The sequence below is a fragment of the Xyrauchen texanus genome, chromosome 30 (genome assembly GCF_025860055.1).
Source record: "Xyrauchen texanus isolate HMW12.3.18 chromosome 30, RBS_HiC_50CHRs, whole genome shotgun sequence".
Lineage (NCBI taxonomy): Eukaryota > Metazoa > Chordata > Actinopteri > Cypriniformes > Catostomidae > Xyrauchen > Xyrauchen texanus.
The window spans coordinates 24452181-24479746 of NC_068305.1; the positions used below are offsets into that span (position 1 = coordinate 24452181).

A 27566-nucleotide genomic window follows, 5' to 3' on the forward strand; every position below is an offset into this window, starting at 1 on the left:
GAAGCTCCACCTACTTGAAGGACGACAACTAATTCCCGTTCAGTCAGTTAAAATCAGTCGAAATGCATGGGCATTTATTAGCGATCTGGTGTGAATGTATCTTTATCTGTACTATCGTTTGCATAGAGAGATGTTCCAAGATCATGTCATGCAATTTTTTTTGTTTTGTTTTTGTTTAATTTGTCTAAAAAGGAATCAAATATACTAAAATACTCCCAAGTGCCCATTCACTCTTGTGCTATCTGCAGTGAAAGCCATTCACACATTTGCCCAAAGTAAGATGTGCCTTTTTCTCTCTTTCTTTTGTCTGTATTTTGCGCATTAACACACTTTTATACACTCATCTTTGCAGTAGTATCACTGTCATCATAAAATTACAATAACAGAGAGTAATCGGTGCATATTATGGCCACATAGAGCATGTTAGTTAAATAGCCACTATATTACACATCACATTAGTTAATTTTTTACATTTACTGTATTCTTTAGCATCCTCATATTGAAATGTATTTCTAAACACCTACCACAATGGTGTGGCAGGTGTCTGAATGATCGCAAACAGTATACCGTTGCTTGGCTGCTTCAAACTTATTTTTACCCCTGAACAAAGAAGGATTTTTCCAGAACTTTATCGGGGCCTTAACCCTTCATCTTAGTGCTTAAGTCAACTGTAAGCCTATGATACTGCTAACCTGTTTGAGGGTCAACAATGTTTTGGATCAGAGTGAGACCCTTTTACTTCAATTTCAGCTGCAGACACCTCTAATTGCTTGACACAAATAAGAGTTTTCAGTGGTCAGAGCTAGGCGGTACAGGTAGTTTATCAGCTGCCATAGATTGCACAGCATTTTACTAAATGGTTATCTGATCCAAGGAGCCCAAATAATACAGAATAAATGGGAGGTTTAAAGGGAGGAAAAATAAGGAAGTTAGACCTCTAGTCACTTAATGAGCTTCAAGCCAAAGGCTGCAAAGGGGATTATAGAGCTTGGTGACAAATTGTCCTTGAATAACCTTAAGGCTGTCTCTGCTAATGACCATCAGGTTGGAAGGATGACTCTTGCTATCTGGCAAAGATGGACAGGAAGCCAATAGGCAACATGCCAATTGTTTAAATGACAATTTTTTTTTTTGCACTTTTTTCTTTCATAAAAGATGAGATAAGAAAGCTACAAGAAACAGTGGATTTCCGACTGTAAAGACCAGTTTAGACAAGTATGAAGTCCCATGCTGATCCAGGCTGGTTTGATGATTTTTGTAAAGAAGTGTTAGGAGTTTAGAAAGACACTGAAATAAACTGTCACCTGCAAATAGACTGTCACCTGCAAACTATCTGAGCTTATTGCATTGTCAGGTTGACCAATGGGCATATTGTGAGGGAATGGTGATTTACCATTGTGGTAAAGGTGAATCTACTGGACAAAGCTATCAGAATAAGTCTGCCAACAATTGTGGGGCTATATGTCATACTTTTTTGCCAAAATATGGAACATTTCTCTTCTTTGTTTCATCTCATATACCAATTCATCATCCCAAAGACACACATACTCACACACATACATATTACATGTAAATTGGCACTATGCTTTTTCCTGAGCAGCTAAAGCCAGGGTCTGAATGCTTAATAGTTAACTCCATTGTTTTCTGCCTGTTAGTGAAAGCAGTGGAGGTCTGTATCTTTGCTTGAGGACTAATGTCCTCATTACCATCTTGCAGCTCACCTGTTCCTTCAGCATACATGCACTCTTTGTTTGTTTTATCTTGGTTCATTGATTTATCCATCAGCTGTGCCATACATCCCTCTCTAATAATCCCTCTATCCATCCAAGCAGCCCTAGTTTGTATTCTGCTAATCACACACCCCAACCCTCCTTAAATGTTCAGTGCATTCTAAACTATACCCTGTGTTATCTATAGGTTTATATAAGCTCTTTGGTCTTTTGTTGTTTGTTTATGATTGGAAATCGATTGACACATGTAAATGTGCACAGAGAGACAGGGAGATACTCATTATATACATAATACTGTTTCCTTGCTTTTGTTTTAGCACACACACACATTTCACACACACTTACCCAGTCTCTTTGAAGTCCAGCAGAATGAGAAAAAGGGGGTCCTCTGCACTCATGAACTATTCATGCCATGTGATGTGGTGTGTGTGTGTGTGTGTGTGTGTGTGTGTGTGTGTGTGTGTGTGTGTGTGTGTGTGTGAAAGTGCATGCTTTGCACATCAGTGAAGTGTGTTTGTGTGATTGAAAAAGTGTGTGTGTGCATGCCCAGGCAAGTGTGTGGAGCATGCTCCCTACCAGTGATGCTTTGCGCAGTATCTGTGTACTGACACAGTGTCTGGGAGGAGAATAGAAAGGGGGCTGAGCTGAGGAGAGAGAGAGTGAGTGCGAAAAAGCAAGAGAGAGAAGGTGAGAGCGGCTCACAGATTGAGAGAGACATTGAGAGGAGACGGAGAGGGGGACCGTTGGACATTTGCCAGGGTTTCCCAGCAACAGCACAAGCAGGAATCGACTCTTTCCTCCTCCCAGGGGATTTGCCTTTGCTACTGCCTTCTCTGGGAGTTCTGTCATCCCTCAGCTGGGGGCAGAGAGGAATACGACAGAACAGGGGAAAGAAGTGCTGCACAGCGGAGAGGGAAGACGTGCCCCCACCCAGCCTCAATGCAGAGGTGAAGTGAGGACTATGTTGGAGAGAAGTGAAAAAAAGGGAAAAAAGAAAGATGAAGATAGTGGAAGTGTGCAAGTGAGGATAAAAAGTTGAGCAGTGTATAAGGGAAATAATTGAGAAGAGTGGAAGTCGTTCAAGGGTCACACTGAGGTTACAAACTTGTCAGTTTCCAACTGGTGGATGGAAGTGTGGATTGCACTTGGGAATTTTTATCACCAACTCCTGGACTGAGACTAATTTCAGAATACTCTTTGGAAAGAGGGAATTCCTAAAAATGCTTTGGTGCAGGAGAGCTTTGTACATGGCCATACAACTAAAAACTTTTTCATGGGGTTGCCATGAGTGCTTCTGACATCTGCTTCTTGTTCTGCTGCCTCTCATCTCCTTGCTCCTGTAGCCATTTCCTCTGCTCATTTGCTCATTGGAATTTGTACGAAGTGGACCCCTGATGACAGTGAAAGTAATCACATCACCACATTCACCAGCAGACACCTCTAACCCCCCACCTCCATCCCAGTCATACCCCCCCACATCCGCCTCACTCTCACACGTGCTGAGAGCTGTGGAGTGCTCTTACCGGGGTCTGGAATGAACAAGTTAAAATGCTGCTTTTCTCACCCCTTTGCTGATATGACCTCTGAACAAAGATAATGGATTGGAGAGAACTGTAAGTATAATGGACACTTTTGTTTTATTTATTCACCATTACATACATTTTCAGTTGTTCTCTTCAGCATCTCTGGATGTTCACAATCTTCCTTGCAAACTCATGGTGGTTAATTTGTTGCTCTATTGTTCAACACTTAATGGAATTTTTCATCAAAAAATTTAAATGCGTGGAAAACAAAAAGGAGGTGTCAGTCACCATTCACTTTTATTGTATGGAAACAGGATTCAATAAAAGTGAAAGGTGAGTAAGACCAACATGTTACCTAACATCATCTCTAATGTACAACAGAAAAAAGTAAATAACAATATGTTTGGAACAATATGAGGGTGAGTAAATGTCAGAATTTTAATTTGTGGGTGCACTATCCCTTTAACTGATTATCATTAAGGTTCAAAAAGACCTGCATTGCTGGTCATCAGCACATGTTGTGTTTTGGGCTTCACCAGTTAGGTTTAGCTGGTGAGCAGCATAGCTACTGTATGCTGGTCTCCCAATCAGACCAGTGTAAACCAGCATAAACCAGCCTAAACCAGCCTAAACCAACATGGAAATTAATATTCATTGTACAGAAAATTATCTCTGCAATTGAGAGTGCATTAGAAATCATAGTCACCATTGTTCTTCAGGTTTGCTCTCAGTTGCTTAACTCTCTGTCATGCACAAGTTGCAACCCTAAAACCTCACCTGCATTAAAACTAGCAGCTCTTCCATGATAGCAAATCCAGCAGGAGGCTGGAGATTTAACAGGTGGGTGCATCTGCGTGAAGCCCAGCCTAGCGTGCCTGAGCTAATTCTACCATGCTTCTTTTCACCCACTCTGGTCACTCACCTCTGTTGGCTCCTGACTGATATCTCAATCTTTTGTGTATGTGACTGCATTGTGATTTATAAAGCATTGGTCATGCTGCCAGACAGGGAGAATGCAGCTCTCTGCCCTATGTGTGGGCGTAGGTCTTTTCTTTATGTTAGAGGAGGCGCTGTATATGTGTATATTTACAGGCTTGTGTGTGAATAGGTGAGGTGTGTAGCGGAGGATGCAAAAAAGGATTTTCTCTATAGGTGGGTTTAACATTAAGAAAACCCTCCTTCTATTCATTTTTTCAACCCCTTAGTCCCCCCCCCATTCCAGTCCACCCTCTCTCTCTCTCTCTCTCTCTCTCTCTCTCTCTCTCTCCATCATGCACACCTTTGATGGAAATGTAATATTCCAGCATAGGAGAACAGAAACTGGAATGCTTCCTTAAAGGGATAGTTCACCCCAAAATAAAAATTCTGTCATCATTTACCATCACCCTTGTGTTGTTCCATACCTTAATGACCATCTTTCTGTCATGGAACTCAAAATGAGATGTTAGGTAGAATGTTTGGGACTGACATATTCAGTCATAATTTTATAGAGAGAAGAATAGAAGATAGAAGAGTTACGTCAACATTCTTCAACATTTGTCCTCTTGGATAAGTCATATGGTTTGGGAAAGACATGAACATGAGCAAAGGATGTCAGAATTTAAATTTTTGGGTCAACTGTTCCTTTAATTTTGCTTTGTTCCCCTTTACTTATGTATATGCATATGGTGATAGCAGATGATGTGCAGTAATAATTTGCTGCTATAGTCTGTGAGTCTGTGTTTGCACACATATCCATTTACACCATTTAATGCATAGCACAGACACATTTCCTATGGTGGCCTCCCCTTGTGTCCTGCATGGAGACTGTAATTACACTGAAGAGGCTGTGCTCAAGGAGTTGGAGGGTGTGAAGGAGAAAAAGACAGACAGAGAAAGAGAGAGAGAGAGAGAAAGGATGTGAGGAAGAGTGAGGCATTTAATGAGCTCAAGCTTTTCCTCAAGCCCTTCAACCTGAAGCTAACAGGCATAATGACATGAATGTCAACTGAAATACACACACAGCTTCAAGTAGACTGCATCTTTTTCACCATTATTGCACACACATAGCTTACTCAATCTATAAATATATTTTTTATTTACTTTTTGCTAATTATAATTACTATACCTTATCCATAATAATAAAATGAAATGCTTCAATGTTTCAATGGGAGAATGGACTGCTATTTATCCTTTTGAATTGATTTAGCTTGCTTCCTGGGTACTTAAAAAATAATTTGTTACATGTTAACACAAACACACACTTGTACTTCTATATTTCATTTGGACGTTTTGTTCTATGTCCAACAGTTTGTCCCTGCTTTCTCTCATTTGCTTTTGTCACATTTTCACATTACAAAATTCAATTCATTTTTGAGTATTTCCTTTTTGGACTAAATGCTCTCTCATACTGCCAGTGTGTGTATTATATTGTAGCCAAAATCCAATAATGGACAGATTTTTGAGCTGTTTAAATGTTTTCTGTTAAGAATTGTGATAGATGGGTAAATTTCATCATTGCTGCCAATGCATAAAAAGGAGAAAGACTGGAACCTTGCAGGATGTTGATTTGTTAACTCAGACAACAGGAGTCAAATAGGTTTTACAGGAGCATGATCTTGCAATATGGACCATAGAGTTGTCATCTTCTGATGGCTCAAGCTTGCTTTGGCACACCTTTTTGGAGGATTCCTCAGTTGTAGGAATGAACCCTCAAATTCTGGTCTGCAATCAATGTAGATCTAATATTCTTTTCAGTGTGTCAATGGCAAATATTTGGAGGAAAGAGATGGAGCAGTATTGCAATGCAGGTTTAAAGAAGGAACCCCCTGGTCATGACTACTTGACCTGATCTTTCTGTTTACTACTCTTTCACAGGGCTGCCCAGAAACTGAACCTCTCCAAACGGAAGAAGCCTCTGCCTCTGCCAGCCTCCCCACCTGACCCAGAAGAGCCGTTCTTCTACACTGATGGCTTTGGTGCTGCCCTGCAGCTCTCACCCCCAGCTGTACCCCCATGTCTCCTCAGGGCAGGGTCAAAGGTCAAGGACAGCCCTGGGATGGGAAAGGTAAAGTTTTTTTGCTACAGCTGGATGTTTATTCTGTGATATTTCTTAGGTCTTCAAAAGTGGTGCACAGCCTTAAAAAGATTTTCAGAAGTTTGATGCTAGACTTAAAGGGATAGTTCACACAACACTGGGTGAACTTTCCCTTTAAGACATGTTAAACATTTAGTCAGAATTATTGACATTTGTCTGAAAAAGAAAAGATTAAAAGGTCAGGACATTTTGATGATATCTTATCATGACAGCATGTACTTACTCTATATACATACTGTATATTGCAGGGATTACTTTTCTTCTTTATTAGTTCAATTACATAATGTGAAAACTAGTTACCCTCTCCTCAAGAATGCTCTGTGGGTTTTATTGATTTGGCTAGTTCTTGGGTTACATTCAAAGCAGACTGTGTGTGACAGTATGGTTGGCCCAGTTGTCCTGATTCCCAGGCTGTTGGAATTCCAAGAAGCTCCTTCGGAATGCCAGACAGCATTCCTCTCTGTAAGTGACGAACAGGCCGTGAGTGTGGGAAAAGCAATGTATGAAAACAGAAGGGTTGGAGAATGTCATCAGGGGGCATTTGGATTAACGGCATATTTTTCTCTCAGAAAAGGGCTATTTAAGTGCTGGACAGTCTAGGTGTGTAAATGCTGCAGGGCATCAGTATCTTATGATAGCCCAATGGTTTAAGGAGCCATTTCTGTGTAGGGGATGGATGCTAGATACACAGTCTGCATAGTTCATGCTTTGGATGACTAATAAAATGTCTATCATGAATTGTGCATTTGCATTAAGGAACCTGTCATATGCGAAAAAAAGGTTGTATGGACTATTTTGAAAACCCAGAAACTAGTTATTTTCCTTCCCCTTAGTATTAGAAAAACAATAAGCAAATAATAATAATTTGCTGTTTACCATTAGGGATTACAAGGCAAATAAATACATATGGTCTGAGTCTACAGAGATTACATAATCATTTGAAGATAAGTGTCTCTAAGGTAGCATGGATAAGATGAGCAAACTGAAAGCCCTGATCCTACACGCTGGCCTTATCAGATTCTCATCAAATCCTGGAGTGGGGCGGTTTCTTATGGTGGAAATTTTATAGGATTATAGTGAAGTAGATTAAACTCAGTTTTACTATATTATATTATTTGTCCAGTTCCACCTTTGTCCACCCCAGTCTCGCTGCCAATGATGCAGTGTTAAACTGATATTACCTTGTATTGAAGGATGTGTGTATTGCCTCTATAAAAACACCATTATTCTCAGGGACTGGAGAGATACTGTGATCATTGTCATGGTACAGCGCCATTGTACCCATTAGACAAAGCACTTAATCCCAGTTTACTGTTTACACAATTAGTGTACTTTTGGGTCACTTTGTATAAACAACATCTGGTTATTATCAACTAACTTGAGGTCATGCCCTTTTATTGTCTTCTCTGAGAGTGAAATGTAGAATCAGCTCCTCCTATGCATATAACACTATATCTGCTATCATGCTATTAAACAGACAGTTCCATAAATATATCCACTCATGGGACTTATTCACATCATCAGCATATCAGCATGTCACCTCTATTTTGGGAAACAAACTCATTCCTTTCCAGCATACACTCTGGAGGTCTGAAAGCCATTAAAGTTTTCTCTGACACAAGTATGACCCTCCTGCAGCACAGGTGATGTGCTCTAAATAAATTCAAAAAGATATTAGTCATTAGTATTTGGTTAAGATGACGTTTCAGTGGGAACGTAAGAAGATAATGGCTGCTCTTTAGATACATTAATAGACCTTTGATTTATAAACATCAGCAGTTGGTTCAGGTTTATTATGTCATCATGCTTACAGAAAGATGATTCAGCCATTAAGGACAGTGAGGTCTCTGTCACTGAGGTCTCAAAGAGGATCGGGACACCTGAGCAGATGCCCCTTTATAATAGCCATTGCAGATTGAGGGCTGCATTAATAAAGCATTTCCTTAATTGTGCACCTATTTGTGTTGATACATTACACTTGTACAAACACAGCATCAAAAAATGTGCACAATAGGCATTAAAAGTTTTCTAAAGTCTCACCAAAGGCACACAGCTGCAAGTTTTTAATGAGGTTTATCCAGAATGACGCAGAAACGGAAGCATTTGTTAATGAGTCCCACTGAGCTACAGTGTAATACCTGCTGATTTTGAGCCACTTGTGTAGAAAGTGGATACAAATATTTTCATTTACTTTATTTTAGGTAGAAGGAAATGACAAAGCACTATTAGGCTGGTAGAGAGGAACAGGTCATTGTGGGAAGGCAGTGCTAATGCACAGACATTATGTTAAATTACAGACCGTTATGTATATTTAGTTAATCTATATGTAATTGATTGATTAACAAATCATTGTTGCTTTTGTTCCAAATTAAATTGATTGATTGAAAAGTCAGTGTCATGCAGTGTCACAGGAGGGTATGCTAGTTGCAGGCAACACTATTAGAGATTCATATCTCAACTAATGACTAAATTCACATTCAGTGAATCTAAATATGAAACCTCAAATATAAAATTAGCTCAGGTCAATTATTGGTATGAGCTCTTGTCCATTGATGGCATAGCAATCAAGAATGGAAAAGTTGAAGATGAAGTCATTTTAGGAGGTGGTCTTCAGCTGGTGTAGCTGTTCTCATATTGGGCAAGCTGGTGTTCAGCTGGTCAGCTAGCTGGTCTCCTTTACTGACTAGATAAAAAGTGTCCAAAACCCTACTAATACTTGCAAACAAACCAGCCTGACCAGACTGGGAAACCAGCATAGTCAAAAAGGAAACCTTCATGTATAACATTCTTTAATGTCAGTTATTCAGGTTACGCTGGTGTCATTAGTACAAAAAAAAAAGTTTATTGTTTGGTTTGCTTATCCAAACCAGCTGGAAAATAAATGTAGGTGTTGCCTGCCATCTCAATATAAATAAGCATCATACTGTTGTAATTGTGATCTGGCAGAGGAGACCTGTATTCACTGGCAATCGAATTTGTTATCTCAGTGGAGGACTGTAAACTTCACGGACAGTTTGTTGCTATCTAATCCAAAAGTGTCCCCAGTGGCAGGCAATAAAATAAGGCAGTAAACACAGAAAGTGGAGTACATTATTAGCCCACTGAGATACACTAAAATGAACTGCTCTGCATCAGTCATGCGGGATGTGTTGTTTTAATTTACTATCGATCTGTACATTGTATGTGTTTATGAGTGTAAGGAAAGGATAGATATTTCACGCATATTCCATTAATACAACCATCTGGAATCTTGTGTTAAGTCTAATATGTATGTTGCTGATTACAGTTAGTTCATGTTACTCTAAAATCAGATAAAGTCAAGTCAAGTCAATTTTATTGGTATAGTGCCTTTCACAACGTTTCAAAGCAGCTTTACAGAAAATCAGGCATTAACAGAAGATAAAACTGTAATGTCTATAATGTCGATGAGTCATCATTGTGTAATTAGATAGAATAAGATTTTGAATTGTGTTTGAAAATAAATAATTAAATAATTATTGTATTTAAAACCCCAGTGAGCAAGCCGAAGGCGACTGTGGCAAGGAAAATAAAACTCCATAAGTTGTTGGTTAATGGGAGAAAAATAACCTTGGGAGAAACCAAACTCACTGTGGGGGCCAGTTCCCCTCTGGCTAACATCATGAATATAATGTCAATATTTCTTATGTGTAGTGCAAGTCATGGTTTAAAATGATTAAACTAAGTAAGTGTTAAGGGACAGTGTGTAAACATAGATTTTGTATGAACTGTAAGATTAATGACTAATGTCTTTGAAGTCCATCCTATATTAACTGCAGAAGTTCACATAGATGCAACTGTCCTTGTTAATTGACTGATGAAGTGTTTTGTTGGCAATTGATAGTCTACGTATTCCATTCCAAGAGTGTAGTCTATCAATAGACCGATGTGATGCAGGCAGAGATCAGTGAGGTGCATCAGACACATAGCTGAGACCCCTAAATGAGGCTGCATTAAATTAGTCTTTATACTGCTTAAATAAGATAGATAACTTCTTATAATAATCAAAATCCTTTACTTTAAATTGAAAATATCAGTGATGCCAAAAGTAGTATTATCACAGAGAATCAGCAATTAACCAAAGTCAGATGTTTTAGCCAGTGCCTATACGTGTCACGAATGACGGTGAAGGTAGACACGGGGACGAGGATCTAAACGCAGCAGGGTTTATTGAAAACAAATGGCAAACAAAAGAACACCAAAAAAAGAAACATCCACGATGGGAAAAGGTAAACAAAACACGAAAGGTAAACAAAGGCTTAACATAACACGGAAGGCATACACGGGGATAACTATGGTGAAAACGATGATGGAAGCATGGGAAACAGGCATCTACTTACAACAAAGACCGACGGGGGGGAAAAGAGAAACAGACACGGTTAAATACACAAACACAATGAAGACTAAATGAGACACAGGTGAGAACAATGAAGAGTGCAGGCAGTGAGAGAGGCCAGGAATTGTGGGAATTGTAGTTTTGACAAGGACAGTGAAACACGGGGCGAACAAGGAAAACACGACATGGAGCGCAAACGGTGATGGGTGAAGTGGAAAACACAGAGCAGACAAGGAAACATGACATAAATGTGATTACGACAGAGAACACAGGGCAGACAACAGGTAATCGTGACAGAATCCCCCCTCAAAAGGACCGGATTCCAGACGGACTTAAGACACAGGAGGGAAAAACCAACAGGAATAAACAGATGTACAGGGCGAGAGGGGCTAGAAGGGAGGAAAAACTAACAGACCAAAGAGGACACAAGGCACACAAAGACAGAGTAAGGGGGTACAAGGAGCAATTAGGCAGTCCATGGGGGCACAAGGGGAAATTAGGCAGTCCATGGGGGCACAAGGGGAAACTAGGCAGTCAGTGGGGGCACAAGGGGAAACCAGGCAGTCCGTGGGGGCACAAGGGGCAATTAGGCAGTCCGCGGGGGCACAAAGGGAAAGGTTTAGGAGGCCAGGGAGGTATCGACCGGGCAGGGACAGGTTTCGGTGGTCTGGGAGGTGTTGCCCGGGCAGGGTCGGGTTTAGATGGCCCGGAGGCTGGCCGTAAGGCAAGGGCCGGTTCAGGGGGACTGGGAGGAGGCCAAAGGGCTAGGGCTGATCCAAGGGGCCTTGGAGATAAAGCTGAGGGAGGCTCTGGGGGCTCAGGAGACGGTGCTGAGGAAGGCCTAAGAGGCGGAGCCAAGGATGGTTCAGGAGGTGGAGCCGAGGGCGGTGGCGCCGTAGGCAGCTCTAGAGGCGGAGGCCTGGAAGGCTCTGGGGACGGAGCTGAGGAAGGCTCAGAAGGCGTAGCCGAGGAAGGTGGCGCCGTAGGGGCCCTTAGGGGCGGAGCCGTAGGAGGCTCGGGAGGCAGAGCCATAGGAGGCCCTGGAGGCGGAGCCGAGGAAGGTGGCACCGTAGGGGCCTTTAGGGGCGGAGCCGTAGGAGGCCCAGGAGGCGGAGCTGTGTGGGCTCAGAAGGCTCTGGGAGTAGAGCCGTAGGGGGCCTGGGAGGCGGAGCTCTAGAAGGCTCTGGAGTCTCTGGTTGCAGAGCCGTAGGAGGCTCAGGGGGCGGAGCTCTAGAAGGCTCGAGACGAGAGGTGGAGCCCTGGAAGGCCCGAGAGGCTCGAGAGGCGGAGCCCTGGGTGGCTCGAGAGGCGGAGCCCTGGGTGGCTCGAGAGGCGGAGCCCTGGGTGGCTCGAGAGGCGGAGCCCTGGGTGGCTCGAGAGGCTTGAGAAGCTGAGCCCTTGGAGGCTCGGGAGGAGCTCTGGAAGGCTCGAGAGACTTGAGGGGCGGAGCCCTAGGAGGCTCGAGTGACTTGAGGGGCGGAGCCCTGGGAGGCTCGAGGGGCGGAGCCCTGGGAGGCTCGAGGGGCGGAGCCCTGGGACGCTCGAGAGGCTCGGAAGACGCTGACTCTTGGACGGGCACGACCACTGGCGCTGGCTTTTGGACGGTCATGGCTACTGGCGCTGGCTCAGGGACGGTCGAGGCTACAGGCGCTGGCTCAGGGACGGTCGAGGCTACAGGCGCTGGCTCAGGGACGGTCGAGGCTACAGGCGCTGGCTCAGGGACACTCAGGGGCGACAGGCTCGCTCACCGTGATGTGCGTAGGCGTTGGCTCGCTCACCGTGATGTGCGTAGGCGTTGGCTCGCTCACCGTGATGTGCGTAGGTGCCGGCTCGCTGACCGTGGCAGGCGCTGGCTCGCTGACCGTGGCAGGCGCTGGCTCGCTGACCGTGGCAGGCGCTGGCTCGCTGACCGGGGCAGGCGCTGGCTCGCTGACCGGGGCAGGCGCTGGCTGGAGAGCAGAGGCTTTCCTTCTCCTTCTCCGGGCGGAAGAAGTTGGCTGCGCTGGCTCATCGATCCGGGAAGGCAGGGGCTCAGGCTCGACAGCCGGAAACACGAGGAGTGGTGCCTCGGGTGCGAGTGTTCTGAGGGTGAGACTCACGTACTCCCTCCATGTGTGCTCTCCGAATTCCGGCGCTTCCCGCCACTGGGCTGATGATAACCCGCCCCGGTAGATGAGCTTCAGGGAAGCGTCGTCGAACCCGGTGTGGATGGCGACCGTGGAGAAGAGCCGTGAGTACTCGCGAACGGGAAAACCTGCATGGGCCAGTGTGGTGAAAACCGCTGCTAGATCCATATGTGGTCGGTCTTTCTGTCACGAATGACGGTGAAGGTAGACACGGGGACGAGGATCTAAACGCAGCAGGGTTTATTGAAAACAAATGGCAAACAAAAGAACACCAACAAAAGAAACATCCACGATGGGAAAAGGTAAACAAAACACGAAAGGTAAACAAAGGGTTAACATAACACGGAAGGCATACACGGGGATAACTATGGTGAAAACGCTGATGAAGCATGGGAAACAGGCATCTACTTACAACAAAGACCGACGGGGGAAAGGAGAAACAGACACGGTTAAATACACAAACACAATGAAGACTAAACGAGACACAGGTGAGAACAATGAAGAGTGCAGGCAGTGAGAGGCCAGGAATTGTGGGAATTGTAGTTTTGACAAGGACAGTGAAACACGGGGCGAACAACAAGGAAAACACAACATGGAGCGCGAACGGTGACGGGTGAAGTGGAAAACACGGAGCAGACAAGGAAACATGACATAAACGTGATAGTGCGACAGAGAACACAGGGCAGACAACAGGTAATCGTGACAATACGCTAGTGTGCAAAGCAATTTTACTTGCTTTACTACAGTCCTATTAGGCTTTTGACATGCAATGTGATGTGACATATTTTAGGCTTGTATTGTGAATGTCGTGATGTCAAGAGAGGACTTGACTGTAAAATAGTTAATGGGCTACAGTCTAATTTAATTTCTTTTGCATCTCAAAATATAATCACTGAATGCTCTGATTTCATTAGTCAGAATACCATTGAAGGTCTCCATGCCCTGGAAGGCGGACAAGTGCATAGGTGTTTCTGCTGAACCTGAGAAAATGGCAGTAGATGGTCAGTCCTGAAAATATAACTTTTCTTTAGGAATGACACATTTGTGAATGTTTGTCAATTTCCAGGTCCTTTGTGCCATTTTCCATGGACTGACTACAGTTAGGCCTGCCAGGATTATTAAATAGTTGTCTGATCACAGTTATTTCATGATTATTGTGCACTTCAAATTCCCAAATAAGGGAATTTTAAGTAAATATATAAATTCCATCAATGGCACATTTGTGTGTCACTCAGTCAAACGCGTCACTGAGCTGCACCACGGATGTCAACCAGAGCAGCTTCTGTTTGGAAGAGCACATGAAGCACTTCTTAAGTGCTCTGATGCACGCGACATCAGCAAAGTTCGTTCTAAACCCCTGCAAAATATAAACAAACAAATAAACCTTTCATAGTGAATGCAAAGAACTAGCTTCAGTTTAAACAATCATGCAATGGCAAATGTTCCTGTTCATAGTGGATTCATATACACATTGTTAATGACACGCAGTAACACAGAGGAGGTGCACACTTACTCTATTTCTGTAAAGTGATAAAATAATTAAACTAAATATTAAAGGTTTTACTTCATGAGAAATAAGGGCTTGTGGATTAAAGCAAAGATTATTAAAATAAGGTATGAAAGTGAAGAAATTATATTCCTATTTTATGATATCATTTTTTACTGAATATTTGAAGTTAAAAATGTAAAAACATTTCTTAAGCTGTTAATCCTACATGCACTTTAAGAAGTATGACAATTTGTATGACAATTAATCGTGAAAGCCCTCAAAGAGACAATTAATCATTATAGCCCTTTAACAGATAATTCATCTTCATAATCTTGATTATTTGTATGTCAATTAATCATCAGCCAAATTCTATAACTGTGACAGCCCATACTACAGGCTAAGCCACATCTGAGTGTACTGATCTGTACTAGTGCACTAGGCAGTGCTATAAAAGCTATATACATCCCAAGTATTTGATTGTGCAACTCACACCCAAAATCTGTTTTCTTGATGGAGAAGATGCAGTTGCTGTTGCTTGAATGCCTGTCAGTCTCATTTTAACATGAATTGCCTGGCCACTAAGACATGTTATATAGCAGAATATTCCCTGTGTAGGAACAGAAGGGAGTTTAGGGGATCTCAACATCCATCTTCTGCTGATTGACATGCTTCAAGGATTGTCAGTTTAAGGGAAATCTTTGGAAAAGATTATAGAAACAGTATGAGGGGAATCCTGAAAGACATTTTTCTTGAAACAAAACACTTAATAGTAAAGAGAATTAGTAGGTGAGAGGGTGCAATTAAAGCCAGAGACTTGTTAAATTCAGCCTAAATTTTGGTCGAGTATCCCAAGGTGCCTTAAAATGACTAGTTTGTCAAAAATGAAATCTGTAATTATTTAAATTTATTTATTTATTTGGCAGAAGCTTTTATCAAAAGTAACTTACAGTGCCCATGCCATTGTGGTCATGCACTAATATAATAAAAGGCTTAATAATCGTGTGCTTTGCAGGTGAAAGTAATGGTGAGGATATGCCCTGCCAAAGGATCCCGAGACACCTCAGAATCAATGTCCTTTCTGAAGGTAGATGCCCAGAAGAAGCAGTTGACGTTTTGTGAGCTGCCAGCTAGCTCACGCTATGCCTCTGCTACTGCCCGAAAGATGTTTACCTTTGATGCCATCTTCACCCAAGATGCTTCACAGGTACAGTAAGAGTGCAGCTACTTTGATTTCTTGACAGTCATTTTGAAAGTCATACCAAAGCTCTGCCTCCCATTTCCTGTCTGTTCTTCTAATTTAATTTTGAAAACAAAACAAATCTGCACACAATTGAGGTCAGACAGGCAGGACAGTTGTTCTGATCAAACTAGAAGTGTGCAAGGAAGATATACAGTTGCACTTAGTTTGTGAGGAATATAAGGTTTGAGTTGGGTTATCATTCAGAGCCCAGATCACCTCAGAGTCTCAGAGGAAAATATATCAGATAGATCTTTCTCCTGAACTCTTTGGGAGTCTTTGGGTCTGCTGTCCCAGAAACATCAGGTCTGATGATCAACGACTTCACCACACTGTTCAAAGAAGAGGCTTTAAGCAAGCACACATCAGAGGTAGTTCTTACAATAACACTGCCATAGCTTCCCGCAAGCTGCACACACACTTCCACAGTTTGAAGTCTACATCTGAGAGTCCTTATTGAATTTTGCATCTCAGAGAAGGTTGACATGAGCAAGATGTTATGTGAATTGAAAAAGCCTTCACCTCTATCTATGTGTCTATGAAAGTAATTAATTAAGAATCTATCTATCTGTCTGTCTGCTAAATCTAAGATATTTCATACCCTATGTCTTGAATTACAAATGCGTAACAACATTTTTTTATTTGGTCTTTTTTTTTTTTTTCATTTTGGTTCCTTGCAATTTGGTATAGGCTATGTCTCTCAATGTCAGTCTCTGTCCTCAGGCAGAGGTGTGCTCGGGGACAGTGGCAGAGGTAATCCAGTCCGTGGTCAATGGGGCAGATGGCTGCATCTTCTGTTTTGGTCAAGCCAACCTTGGTTTGTAAACATCTTTGTTACTCAACCTAATACACAGTCTGCATTAGACTCCACTTTCAAATTAACATTCTTGTTATGGTTTCCAAGGCCCCTCTGTCACAATTCCCCCTGATTTGACAGATAATACATGTTCAGAATCCATTTTCAGAGGAAGACACCATTATTCATGTGTGGCAAAGGGAAAGTAGGGGGAATGTTCTAATGTTTTGACTAAACTTAAAACCTTCCTAACCAGTAGGTAGAGAAAGAGGGCATATGGGTTTTGAGCTGCAATAGCGGTTTGTTGAACACAAAGTGCCCTTGTTTTACACTTCATGTTTGAAAAGCACTTTGTTTCTCTCTCTTCTCATCTCTTGTTGCTCAGCCCCTCACTGTGAGTGTGTGTGTGCCTCCCACCGCGCTGCTTCGATCCCCCATAGTTAGCTTGGCTGCTCCTTTCTTTGCCTTAGCAAGGCGTATTTTCTCATGACTAACATCCTTGTGGGTTAATTTCATTAGCTCAGGGGCAGTTTACATACACAGTGCTATTATTAACACAAATCATATTATATTCCTACTTTTATAACATTAGGGAGTTTTGTTCAAATAATCAGCTGACAGAATGTAATTTTATAAAATGTCATGTGCTGACAAATGCTGGATACTTATTTAATTATGTACCTGAAACTTTTCGATTGGTGGACCTACTGTATAAAAGAAATGCTAATTGATGTAATGCTTAATAAAAAATCTGACACAGCTCAGCCTATGTTTTTATTATAATTAGGGATAGTGTAGTGGCTTATTATAAATGAACCATAAACTGCCGAGGGGCTTAAGAAGGAAATAGCTTTTGATGACTCATCAATAAAAACAGTCCAAAAATATTTATGTCTTGAATTTTACTGACGAAGATTCCAAAATCCAAAGGGCAAACATTTCCAAGTCATGAGTATGAGTTTGTATGATGTAAAACGTGTCAAATAATAAACAACATTTAGAACATCAACAAAAAATATGTGATTCAAACTCACCTCCTCTCTCTATGTGAGCACATACCAGCACAGGTGTTTTAACCTCCAAATTGTGATGGACACACATTGCCCTTTCTAGTCACATGACACTTAACATTTAAAGAGATGTGAAACAATTAACTTAAACATGGCTCCTACAGATAGTTTGCCCAAAAAAGAAAATTCTGGCATTACTTATTCAGCCTTATGTTGTTCCAAATCATATTACTTTCTCCTGTTGGACACAAAAGGAGAAGTCAGGCAGAAATGTAGGGACTGACCATTCAAATGTAATTTAAAAAAAAAAAAAAAAAGCAGCATTAACATTTCAGCCCTTATGTTCCACCGAAGAAAGTCAGACAGGTTTGGAACAAGTTGATGGTGAGTAATTGATGACAGAATTTTCATTTTCGGGTGAATTAACCCATAGAAAATAAATACCCTTATAAATAAAGGAGAGCAGGTAAAAGTTAATGACTGCTCATTAATAATGCTCACACTTTCTTGCAATGTATTAAGCAGCAATTATAGTTTTCTTACAATAGCTAATCCTTCCCATACAGGCAAAACCTACACCATGATCGGCAGAGACAGTTCTTCTCAGAGCTTGGGTGTGGCCCCCTGTGCTATCTCTTGGCTCTTCAAGCTCATTGAGGAAAAGAAAGAGAAGGCTAATACACGATTCTCGGTCCAAGTGTCTGCTGTGGAAATCTGTGGTAGGGAGGAGCTGTTAAGAGACCTGCTGGCTGACTTTTCCACAGGGGCCTCCCAAGACAGCCAGGGTGCAGGAGTTTCCCTGAGAGAGGACCCAGTCTGCGGATCCCAGGTGCAATAGACCTTATGAACTGTTGGGAGTTTGTTTTTAGTATTATATAGACTGGAGTTGAAAAGTTTGAATTGAAAATCTGGAATTCAAAATATTATTTAAATCTAGTTTTAATTAAATAAAGGAAAAGTTTAGGAATCAGAATATTTTTAAACTAAGAAATGTTATGACGTAAAATGAACAAGATATATTTAAGATTCAACGCTATTTTAGGGAACTAATCAAATAAGCAAATTTGTGAAATCGAGGATGTTAACTGGAAAGTCCTACAGGTCAGACTTCCTTACTTCCAAGATGCTTTTTGGAACATTCACAAATCATAATGGAGTAGCTATCATAGATCATCAGGTCAAGTGTCAGCTCGAGTGCATGCTGTTATTAAAGCATTAGAAATTGCAGAATAGAACCATTTCCACAAGTGAACTATTGGGGTTCATTGTACGTAATTAGGTGATACTTTGTTTCTTGGTTGTAAAACTGCAAGTCACCTTTCTTGACTACTTTTAAATAAAAAAATCTGTTACTTTTATCTGTTTGATGGCCTAGTGCCGCTGGCAGAAATTATGCGTATAGTTCCTTTTATTAAACTTTGCCACTATTAAGACTTTCCACAATCCATTTGTCTTTTTCCCTCTGCCACTGTGTGTGTAATGTGTAGTAGACCACTTTCATTGTAGCATCCTGTCTCATCACCCCTGCAAATGCTTCTATCTCTGTCTATCTTTATTTATTTCTCACTCTTTGTCTACATCCAGCTGCAGAACCAGAGTGAATTGCGGGCTTACTCTGCAGAGAGGGCGGCATTTTTCCTGGATGCAGCTCTGGCAGCACGCAGCACTAACAGATCGGACTGTAAGGAAGAGGACCATCCGAATTCCCACATGCTTTTCACCCTGCACATTTCTCAGTACCGTACGGAGAAGAGCACCAAAGCTGGAAGTATGACTCCCTGTGATCTTATTCACTATGGGCCTCATTCATGAAACAAGAGCAGAACAAATGTTTGTATAAATTGTTCATAAAGCTGGTCTGACGTACATTTTCGGATTCATGAAAGGTTTTGTATTTTCAAAACATTAGTTAGTATAAACAAAAGTTACACCAGCTCCTGACCATGTGTAAATCGTGCGTAAGACATCCGAACATGTTGTGTTCTTTCAGACAATCTACCATGACTACAATTTGATAGAATTTAAATGAAATTAGTAATGAAAAAAATTATTAATGATTAAATTAGTGAAATTAACATTTAAGAACACTAGTGTATACCAAAGTGCTGTACATATGCAAATGAAACAATTCCAGGGCACAGAGGAATAAAAGACTAATTTGAAAAATAACACAAAACAAGAAATTATCCATATAGTCTACAATAAACATTCATGTAAAAGCCAAGGAATACAGATACGTCTTCAGGCATGATTTAAAAACAGGAATGGAAGGGGCAGACCTAACGTCCAGAGGTATAATGTTCCATAGTCTAGGGCCAGCAACAGAAAAAGCACGATCCTGTTTAAACTTTAGGTGAGAGCGAGGTATTTGCAGGAGAAATTTGTCAGAAGATCTGAGGCTTCTAGGGGTTTGTTGATAGCTCAGAAGTTCTGACAGATAATAAGGGGCCACACCATTTAAGGCTTTATAAACAAATAACAAGATCTTAAAATGGATCCTATAATGCACCGGTAACCAGTGGAGATATGCTAAAACCGGTGAAATGTGTTCCCTCTTCTTAGCACCAGTAAGCAACCTTGCAGCTGCGTTTTGGACCAACTGCAGGCGATACAGAGATGAGTGATTTAGCCCCATATACAGTGCATTTGAACAGTCAAGCCTAGATGAGATGAAGGCATGGATAACTGTCTCCAGATCTTATTAGTTGGTAGATCTTGAGTTGGTCATTTAAAAGTAGATCATCACGCCAAAAATGTGGGCACCCCTGACATAGAATATAGATTAACATGGCAGAGGCAGAGCTGCATCTTCCACCAAATAATTACAAATCCAATGTTTGGAAATACTTTGGGTTTTATAAGAGAGATGGAGATTTTGATTAAACCATGCAGTTTTAAAATATGTCATGCTGCTCTAAAATATACAGGCAGTATTTAACAACACACTTGAAGCACCGACACAAAAGCACATTCGTCTGCTGGCAAGTTACGGAACATTTCTTCATTTTTTATCCCTGAGCATCCTTAAAATGTTTCACTGTTAAATGTGTGAACTGTTAAAAGTGTAACTGGAGACAGAACAGGAAAATAACATCTGGTTTTATTTAATCTTTTTATTTTTTATTTAATTTTTTTGCACTACAAAGGCCTTATTGAGAAAGGTCCATGCGTTAGAAGTCAGAAGGCACTTAAGTTAATTTGCTGTCTATCTGAACCAAAGAAATAAAAGCGAACTATCTGTATCCTACCATACTGAATTGCATAGCATCAAATTTGTTCCCATTGCATTGTATTGCGTTGAATCGCATTGTGTTGAATCGAATCGAAATCGGATCATACTGCATTGTAATAGGGGTGAATCGTATCGCATCGCATCGGTAGCAGCTTCATATGTATCTTTAATGTATTGTATCATTGGCTATGCATCGAGATGCATATCGCATCGGCCTCAGTTATGGAGATGTACATCCCTAATAGGCATTGGTAAATCATGTTCAATTGGCGTATGGTTAGTGGTAAAACCATAAATGAACACAGGTGCATACACTAACAATACAACAGGGAAAAAATAAAAAGTTGCACACTGTCATATAGCTTTTAAATCTGTAATATCATACAGTGTTTCATTAAAGACCTTCTTCACACATTCCTGTTGCAAGGGATGAATATCACTGTATACAGTCTTGGATTTGCTCAAGAAGTTTCTTCAAAGACGTGGTTGATGCGCACAACTTAACCAGAGAAGGTGTTGAACATCCGTCTTTCGTTTTTTTATTGATCTCTTGGACTGTTTAATTCACAAAAGAAAATATGACTAAGTTCCTCACTTTCTTGTTAGATTCGAGTGTTTGTTATTGTCGATATTTTACAATACACTATTTAGGAACTTCTGGAATTCATTAAATTTGCTGCCTTAATTTGCTATCGTAATTATCCTACTTCCCACTTCTGAAGAGGTAATTATGAGTATGTCGTTTTCAAGTGCTTTGATATTGGAAAGAACAGGACACATGTATGATGCCAGGTTCATTCATATCACTCAGTTAGCTTGCTGCCGATAATGGAATTTTGGTCAAATACAAGCTATTTTTCTTTTATAAATGTACAAAATGCATCAAATTGTTGCTGATATACATAAATGAATTTGACAGAAACTGCATGCATTAACAATTAGCTGTATTTAGAAAAATTAATAAAACCTGTAATTTAGTACAGAAACTGAACACTCCTCCACCATGTTGAAAGTTTACGACTCATCCCATCCCGGAAACTTGAGTTTCTCAGCCGTATTTACGATGATTCCGATAAAACTTGAAGGCAGCATAACATACACAAGTTACCAACAAATCTAGGGAGTATGAAGCATTCATGAATACAGCAGAAAATGTTATTCTATTCTCTATTTATTAATTGTGGAATGCGATTAAAAATACATGAAAAATATGTATTTATTTGGCATGTTAGGACAGCAGAGAAGGCTTTGCTGGCCCTGAGAATTCGCCATTGCATTTAATATGTTTTTAAGCATCATTAGTATTTTGAGATGTTATCAGTTAACTTAATTTAGTCCTGCTGACAGCGACTTTATGAGAATACTAACAAGAAGGGTTCACACATTTTCATTTTCTGAGTGTAGACATCCTATCAAGTCTGCATGTCAACATCAGCTTGATCATTGGTATTGCGCTCCTGTTGCTGCAATGCGGGCTGGGTGCTGGCCATTGACACTAGCCAGAATAGATTTTAATATGTAATGAGGCTGGAGTCTCCTCTGCAGAAATGTTTATAGAGCCCAGCATGAAATGAGAACCTTGTTTGCATTCCCACTCTTCAGAGGGTCCCTGTTCAGAGTGCCGTCTTTCTAAATCTTGCTGACGTGAGGATAATGGCCTCTATCTCAATGTGAAATGAGAGCATACTATCTCTACAGTACTGATTGTGAATTAATTTTGATCTAGTGACCTACATGGGGCTGTAATCTAACTAACTTTATATACATTTATTGCTTGAATGTTGATGGACTGCCAAGAATGTTGGATCACCACTTACAGTACATACTAAAGATGCTATATCCAACTAATTACTAATAAGGTTCTCTACAACAAAGTGTGGTGCAGTGCCTGTGGCCTTGGAAAGGTTACTACGACATCAAATAATAAAATAATACTAGCATAGAGGTGATGTGTGTGATTTTTTTCATGTTAAAATCCATTATCCTATTCCAGCTTTATGTGCAGACAAGTAAACCCTTCATAGGTTTTTCGTAAGCCTTTACAGTTCCAAGAAAAGAGTAAACACTGTAGCTGTGTGGCACTTTCAACATTGCAACTTTGTTTCAGCGATGAAGCAACATAGGCTCAACCAGAGGTGTGACTGTATGTTTGGACACAGTCATTATTTTTTCTATTTAATTACACACTTCACCATTAAACAGGACAGAAGTCTTGCTTTATCTAAAGGATGGAGGCTTACTTTGGCATGGTTGTCAGATATTTTATTTACAGATTTTAATTCAGTTTAGGTTTTTGGAACAAATTATTTTACTCTGTAAACAATACAATTATGTTTTTAAATGGGGTTTAAAGCATTTTGCCACAGCCTCAACATACTGTACTTACTGCATAGTTGTCTACGTGGACAAAGGCAGTCAGATTCTTAACAAGTTGTGTTCAACTTTCTTTATAGTGTCCGGGGGTCAGAGTCGTCTGCATCTCTTTGACTTGGGCAGTTGTGAGTCTGATCTGAGCCAAACACGAGATGGAGGAAGAGGCCAGTGTCTGTCCTTAGGTGCCCTTGGAAATGTCATCCTAGCCTTGACCAACGGAGCCAAACATGTGCCATACAGGTATGTTCTTCATATAATAGTTCAGGTAATCAATGCAAGTCAATAGTGGGAGATGATATCCCTCTGTTAATAATGCTGGATTGTCTTAAAGCACCCACTGAGCCACTCTGATCTGCATCTGCAAGGATTTCGTTCTCTCCCCCCTCATATCAATGAAGCTAATTAACCAACTTTGAAGCAAGAGAAGGCAGCCAGAGGGAGGGTAAATTGAACTGAGGTGGGACATATTGATAGGAATGTGGTCCAGGAGGATTGGAGATGTTTGCTGAAAGAGAACGAAGAAAGACTTACTAGAGACCAGGACAGAAAACACTGTAAATGTGAGCAGGGAAAATGTATATTTTTCTGATAAATTTGGCTGCAAAAATTAGATCCTCACATCACAATTTAAAAAAAACACTCCAAACCAGGTCACTAGAATGCGAGAATGAAAAGGAGGGATTTCTAATAGTCAGGGGAGCCCATTTTCTTTGGTTGCCTTTTATTCAAGTGTGATTCATAATCCTCTATTTTAAGACAACCTCTCCATGATCTTTTTGGCTAACGAGAAGATTTTTTGATGTATAATTCAGAGACAGCAAGCTCACCATGCTGCTAAGGGAATCGCTGGGCAACATAAACTGCAGAACTACCATGATCGCCCACATCTCTGACTCGCCAGACAATTATGCTGAATCTCTCACCACTGTGCAGCTTGCTTCCCGCATACACTGCATGAGGAAAAAGAAATCCAAGGTATGTGACTCCATTTAAGCTTATGCATTGATCCTTCATATTAGTCAATTAATGTGTGTATTCATACAGGACAAAGTAGGAATGTCCAGTTCATTGTCTTTTTTAATTTTTTTTAAAAACATTTAAGCTTTTCCCGATTGATTTTCCTAGATGACTAGATAGAATTTGATAGATTTTGTTCATCAGAACCCTTCAAATTCTAAAGAAGTATTTGCATTTTTTTCAGAGAAACAGATGTTGAGGTGGTCATTTTACTGCTAAATGTCTCACTGACAGATGCCATATAATCAGTGCTTCTGATCAAGAGGGAGAATGTCATGTAACCATTCCCATTGCTGAGGCAATTTTTACATAACGATTAATCTGCTTTACAGAACATATTAATATTTTATTGATATGAACTGAAATCCTTTGCCAGCACAACTTACAAACCAATGTATTGTATTGGTAACATATTTTGTCTCTCCTTTGGTGTGCAATTTGAACCTGTGTTGATACTGACATGCCATTTCAATATCTGATTTGATTGCACTGTGTGAAACAGCTAAATAACTGCAAAAGTGTATGTGAAAAGTGAATTGATTCCTGTGTGGTATGTGATTCTGCTTAGTATGCATCCAGTTCATCTGGAGGGGAGAGCTCCTGCGAAGAAGGACACATCAAACGAAGACCCTTCCACCCTCGGACTGTGGCTCTTGATCCAGACCATCCTGCACTGCTTTCCAGTGACCCAGATTACTCCTCAAGCAGTGAACACTCATGTGATACAGTGATCTATGTGGGGCCCGGTGGGGCCCCTATCTCTGACCGTGAACTCAGTGACAATGAAAGTCCCCCAGCGTTTGTACCTATCATTCCTTCACTGAACAAGAAGCGTGTAAAAGAGGGACCCAAGTCTGATGGGGACCATCTCAAATGCAACACCTTTGCAGAGTTACAAGAACGGCTTGAGTGTATTGATGGCAGTGAGAGCTCATCTGTTTTTACTAGTGAGGGAAAAGGCCAACAAATTGTCTCCAAAACTGCAGCAGACAAAGTGGTAGAAGGGACTTCTGTATCAGCCAGGACAGCCAAGTCCTCTCTCCAAAAGCCTGCACAGCTGCAACATGGGGGCACATCTGAAGCCAACAAGACATGGCAAGAATCTGAGCCTGTTGTGAAAGAGAAGGTCCACTTAAATATAGGGCCTTTACAAAAACCCAGTGCTTCTAGCTCCTTGCAAAACATCTCAAGGACCCCAGATTGTGGCTTAATCACACGGACACCTCCAGTGGGTATGAGCCAGCAAGCCCTTAGACAGGGAGAACGAAGTTGCTCCCCTGATTTTGACAGAGCCCAGCACCTTAGTAGAAGTCCTTTGGAGGTGAGCCACCAACGTGCTGCTCTAAGGAACAGATGCTTTGATAGAGATGTTTTAAGGACTACAGTAACACTGCAACAGCCTGTGGAGCTTAATGGAGAGGATGAGCTTGTGTTTACTGTGGTCGAGGAGCTGCCTGTTGGTATGGTTCCAGGCAATGGGCAACCTTCCAGCATCATTAGCTTTAACAACAACTGCTCTTTGCAGGCTCTTTCATCTGGCTCACGTCCTGTTAGCATAATCAGTAGCATCAACGATGAATTTGATGCTTACACATCGCAGATGAGCAGGTCCCAAGCTGCTGCTTCAAAGTCACAAGAGGAGCATACAGCTGGATGCATCACACAAACACAAGGATCTTCAGTCTGCTCCTGGCCTGGTGAGACAAACATTTGTACCTTAAGAAGTGATGAGACCATTTTTGAAAGAAGACTCTCTTCAAAATGTTTGCGCAGGGGACCAGACAGCAGCCCCGTGATGGATTTACCTGGTGGTTTACATATCGAGTCTTTCTCCCAACAAAGAACAAATAGCTCTTTAGGTGACAGTGGAATTTGTTTTTCGGAAATAGACTATGATTCTGCAACTGCTGACAAACTATCAATATCGAAGTGCCCTCTATCTCATGACAGTACCAAAGCAACCCTCAGTGGTCCAAAGTCACTAAGATCTAATAGACTTATTGCTTCACAGTCTGCCCATACCTCATACATGTCTCACTCTACACACCCCAAAAAGAGCACACAAACTTCATCCTCTAGCAGTAGCTATAGCAATGAGCTACGACACCAAGGAAGCAGAATAGATGAACAATGGGTCCACACAAGTGCTGAGTTTAGCTCTGCTAGTAAGCCACCCAAAAATGGCATGAGTGGGATTCCATTTAGAAAGACAAGTGGGAATAGCAACAGTGTACCTCGCCCTCCAAAAATGCATGCATCATCTATATCTCAAAGGGTCGTGGATGGTTGTGAGAAATCCAGTGTTAGGAAAGGAGATCTGAGCAAGATGCCTCAGCTCAGGCGAGGAGCCACCACTCTTGGCATGGTCTCAGTGCCCCATAGCTCCTCTGAGACTAAATGTGGTAATGATGTCTCACAAACAACTGGAAGCTTGAAATTCTCATCTTTAGGAAAGAGAGTTAATGGACCAAAGGGTAGTATGCTCCCTAAGTCTGGAAGCATGTCACCCCCTGCTCCACCTGTCCGAAAGTCTAGCCTGGACCAGAGAACACGTATTTTATTGTCTCCAAGTGCCTTAAAGTCTGTGGGTAATGATGGAACAAGATCTTCTTTCTCCAAAGGATCAGTTTCTGAGGAAGACTTTGATGTCCGAGTTAGGGGGGGATCTTTAAGCTTTAAATCATCCAGCCTAAGGACAGCTTCTAGTCTCAGATCAAATAGTGGTAAAGGTGACAATGGCAGGAATTTTGGTAGTCTTATGTCCCTTGAAAGATATGACAGTTTAACCTCAGTGGGTTTAAAACCAGGTACCTCAAGAGAGAACAGTAGTGTCAGTATTGGCAGCACTGGAAAATCTGGTAAAACTGTGCCAAAACTTGGGACTCCCAGTTCTATATCTACACCTGCTGCCAATTCTCCTCCATCTACCATTGGAATTAGTAAGCTTGGACAGCTAAAAGCTAGTATAACACCTAAAGCCATTGTTGGGAATGGCAACAAAGGAAAGGCCTCATTGAATACCGTTTCAAAGTCTACTAGCTCATCCATCAAGTCCTTTGCTGTCTCAGCTGCACGGAATGGCAGTCTACCTCCAACTGGAAAAGCCCCAACTCGCTCAGTCACAGGCTCCAATGGTAAATCAGGGAGGGGCACTATTATGGGCACAAAGCAAGCAATTCGTGCAGCCAACAGTCGGGTCAGCGAATTAGCAGTTGGTAGCTCCAAGAAACACCTCAGGGGCTCTGACCCAGCAGATGGCAACAGTGATGCCATATCATCCAGCGAAAAACCTCTGGCTGCTCCTCTACCCTCTCCGTACAGTAAGATCACTGCTCCTCGCCATCCTCAGCGCTACAGTAGTGGGCATGGAAGTGACAACAGCAGTGTACTCAGTGGTGAACTGCCACCAGCTATGGGCCGCACTGCACTTTTTTATCACAGTGGAGGGAGTAGTGGCTATGAGAGCATGATCAGGGACAGTGAAACCACAGGCAGCGCATCATCTGCTCATGACTCCATGAGTGAGAGTGGAGTGTCCGCGTCTAGCCGAACAAAATCTTCAAAATCTCCCAAAAAGAGATCTAATGGTAGGTTTTCCTATCA

The 27566-nt window shown here is 41.5% G+C and overlaps 1 protein-coding gene across 1 annotated transcript in view; it reads left to right on the plus strand.

Moving 5' to 3' along the window:
* Nucleotides 1–27566, plus strand: part of LOC127624144 (kinesin-like protein KIF26A) — a 102023-nt gene that overhangs the window by 66504 nt on the left and 7953 nt on the right. The window contains exons 5-12 of the mRNA XM_052098826.1: nucleotides 6110–6299; nucleotides 15311–15502; nucleotides 16259–16352; nucleotides 17908–18170; nucleotides 18926–19109; nucleotides 23027–23186; nucleotides 23759–23921; nucleotides 24532–27550. Coding sequence (XP_051954786.1) covers nucleotides 6110–6299; nucleotides 15311–15502; nucleotides 16259–16352; nucleotides 17908–18170; nucleotides 18926–19109; nucleotides 23027–23186; nucleotides 23759–23921; nucleotides 24532–27550 — 4265 coding nt within the window. The remainder of the gene's footprint in view (nucleotides 1–6109; nucleotides 6300–15310; nucleotides 15503–16258; nucleotides 16353–17907; nucleotides 18171–18925; nucleotides 19110–23026; nucleotides 23187–23758; nucleotides 23922–24531; nucleotides 27551–27566) is intronic.